The sequence below is a fragment of the Lolium rigidum genome, chromosome 3 (assembly GCF_022539505.1).
Source record: "Lolium rigidum isolate FL_2022 chromosome 3, APGP_CSIRO_Lrig_0.1, whole genome shotgun sequence".
In the NCBI taxonomy this organism is placed as follows: domain Eukaryota; kingdom Viridiplantae; phylum Streptophyta; class Magnoliopsida; order Poales; family Poaceae; genus Lolium; species Lolium rigidum.
Window position 1 is genome coordinate 163,948,221 of NC_061510.1, and position 2,213 is coordinate 163,950,433.

General features: G+C 46.7%; 1 protein-coding gene across 1 annotated transcript; it reads right to left on the reverse strand.

Moving 5' to 3' along the window:
* Positions 1 to 429: 429 nt before the first annotated feature.
* LOC124695762 (protein NEGATIVE GRAVITROPIC RESPONSE OF ROOTS-like) lies at positions 430 to 1,584 on the reverse strand. Its single transcript, XM_047228578.1, has 4 exons — positions 1,579 to 1,584; positions 840 to 1,478; positions 581 to 758; positions 430 to 449 (listed from the first exon to the last, which is right to left on the reverse strand). Exons 1-4 carry the CDS (start codon positions 1,582 to 1,584, stop codon positions 430 to 432), a joined length of 843 nt encoding a protein of 280 aa, XP_047084534.1.
* Between the last annotated feature and the right edge of the window lie 629 nt (positions 1,585 to 2,213).

The window sequence follows — 2,213 nt, forward strand, 5'->3', positions numbered from 1 at the left end:
ACACTACCGAGGCTGCCGTACTACTATTTTCTTAACATATAGCTAGGTTGTTTAGTCAGGGATGCGGCATAAGCACGGCCACAAAGAATTTGCAATGAACCATTCTATATACATATAGGCAATCCCTTGTACAGAATGCTAATTGAAAGTGTTTTCACCTCTTATATGACAAAAAATGGATATACATATTGTCATATGCAAGATGGAATAGTTTTCATGTGCGCATACAGCTCGAAGCTTGAGTCTATCATGTACAGTTTCGAATGCTGTTAGCTCAAAAAATTCTAGAGAAGCAGTTCAGTGTTTGCTGGAACAGCAGAGAGTGCTCCTTCTCCCCCAACGGTGCCGTTGCTTCTCGTCATTCGTTCGTCCAACATTCTCTCCGTGTTCCTTTCGGGAAACTCATTGTGAGGCGAGTGGCTTTTCCCTTTATATCTCCAGAACAATGACTGCAAAAGAGTGAAAAATGTCAATATTATTTCTACTAGTATAGAACAGTGACATTTTCGTTGCTAACGGTGAAAATGACTAAAAAAAATTTTGGAGCAAAAAATGACTAAAATTTACCCTGCTAACTTACATTCAGAATCTGTCCTGTCCCATCTGCAGCAATCTTCTTCCTCGCTATCCACTTCACGGCAAGAGCTATCGCGTGGCTGTGACCTCTTATTGTGCTTATCCTCCAAGTAATATCTTTTCGCCATGGCGGTGCTGCTTGGCCGGCCATTGATCTTCTTGCTGAGCACTGTCCGGAAAAACTGCCAACAGAGAAGAACACATTTAGAGACATGACCGAGTGAAACTTCATCAATTACTTCTGAGCTGGACATACACATTACCTTGTCCATTCTCGATTCCACCGGATCCTTCAAGCTCGGGGATGGTGCGAAACCGCCGTCGCAGACGAACATCTTCCTGAGCAGGAACTTGAAGGACTTGTTCTTGACGCTGGAGCCTCTGCTGTTACCGGTGTTGACTAGCAGGTCCTTGGCCATGCTCAGGATGATCTTGGTGTTGGGCGAGAGGTGGTTGTCACCTTCAACGTCGTCGCCTTCATCGTGGGTCCTCCTGACTCTCCTGTCCACCTCTAGGCTGGACGGGCAGTTGAGGAACCGGTCTAGCGGCAGGCTGAGGCCGTCCTCGGCATTGCGGGAGCCGGACTTGGATTTTGCGCGCCGGAGGAGCTTTGTGAGGGCCTCCTGGAGCTTCTCTGCCTCCTCGATGGTGAACTCCGGCAGGTCATCGTGCGTCGACGCGGGGTGGTCTTCTTTCGCCGGCTCGTCAATGACGTTTCCGAGCGTGCCGATGGAGAGGAAACCGGCTGCCTGGTCTTGCTGAGAGTGCCATTGCTGCTGCTCGTCGGTGAGATGGTACTCCTCCGGCACAACTTGGCTTCTCTCTGGCTGGCTTGCAGCTCCAAGATCAAATCTTTTGCTGTCCGTTCTGCCATTGAATCTGCTCCGTGCCCAGTTGATGATCTGCACAAACAAGGGGAAAACAAAATAAGCTACATTGCACTGTGATACCAGTCTTGAAATGTTCGGAGTAGGAAACAGCTGGGATGGTATAATGACTTACCCCCATGAGAAAATGTCTTGTTCCAACAGACGGCAAGCTTAGGTTGGTGGTTTGAGCAATACAAATGTAGAAAGCACGCCCTAGGGAGCCAATGGGAGATAGCGATGGCAGGATGTTAGATTCAGGGGCCAACAGGTCTCCAGTTAGTTTGGTGATGAAATGATACTGACAGTTCCAAGTAGGGGCTGCTATATATAGATCTGGGTCCCCTCCCAGGAGGGATCAATAGTTAAATATAGCTCAAGAAGGTAGTTGAATACTAGCTCAACACTTGCACTGTTTAAACTTTTTTTAATAGTTCCCTTTGACATGGATGAAACTTGGCCATGAATTTTACATGGGGAAATATTTCTTGGCATTCTCAATTCCAAGCTTCGGCTGTCCACGTCGCACCTGCACACGAGTTGAGCAAGGTGAATGGTACATGTATAAATCTTTCTTGATATTATCAATGTACGACAAGGTTTCTGGCCTTCCACGTCGCAATTGTCGGTGCAACTCCGGTTAATCCCCCGTTCGCCGCATGTTCGAGTTTCTTGGTTAAATTAAGGTACTTTTAGTTGGGTGCTTTTGTTACTCCATATCATCTGTACTGGATGGTTATTTATGTGAATAGTAATATTACTACTTAGTCA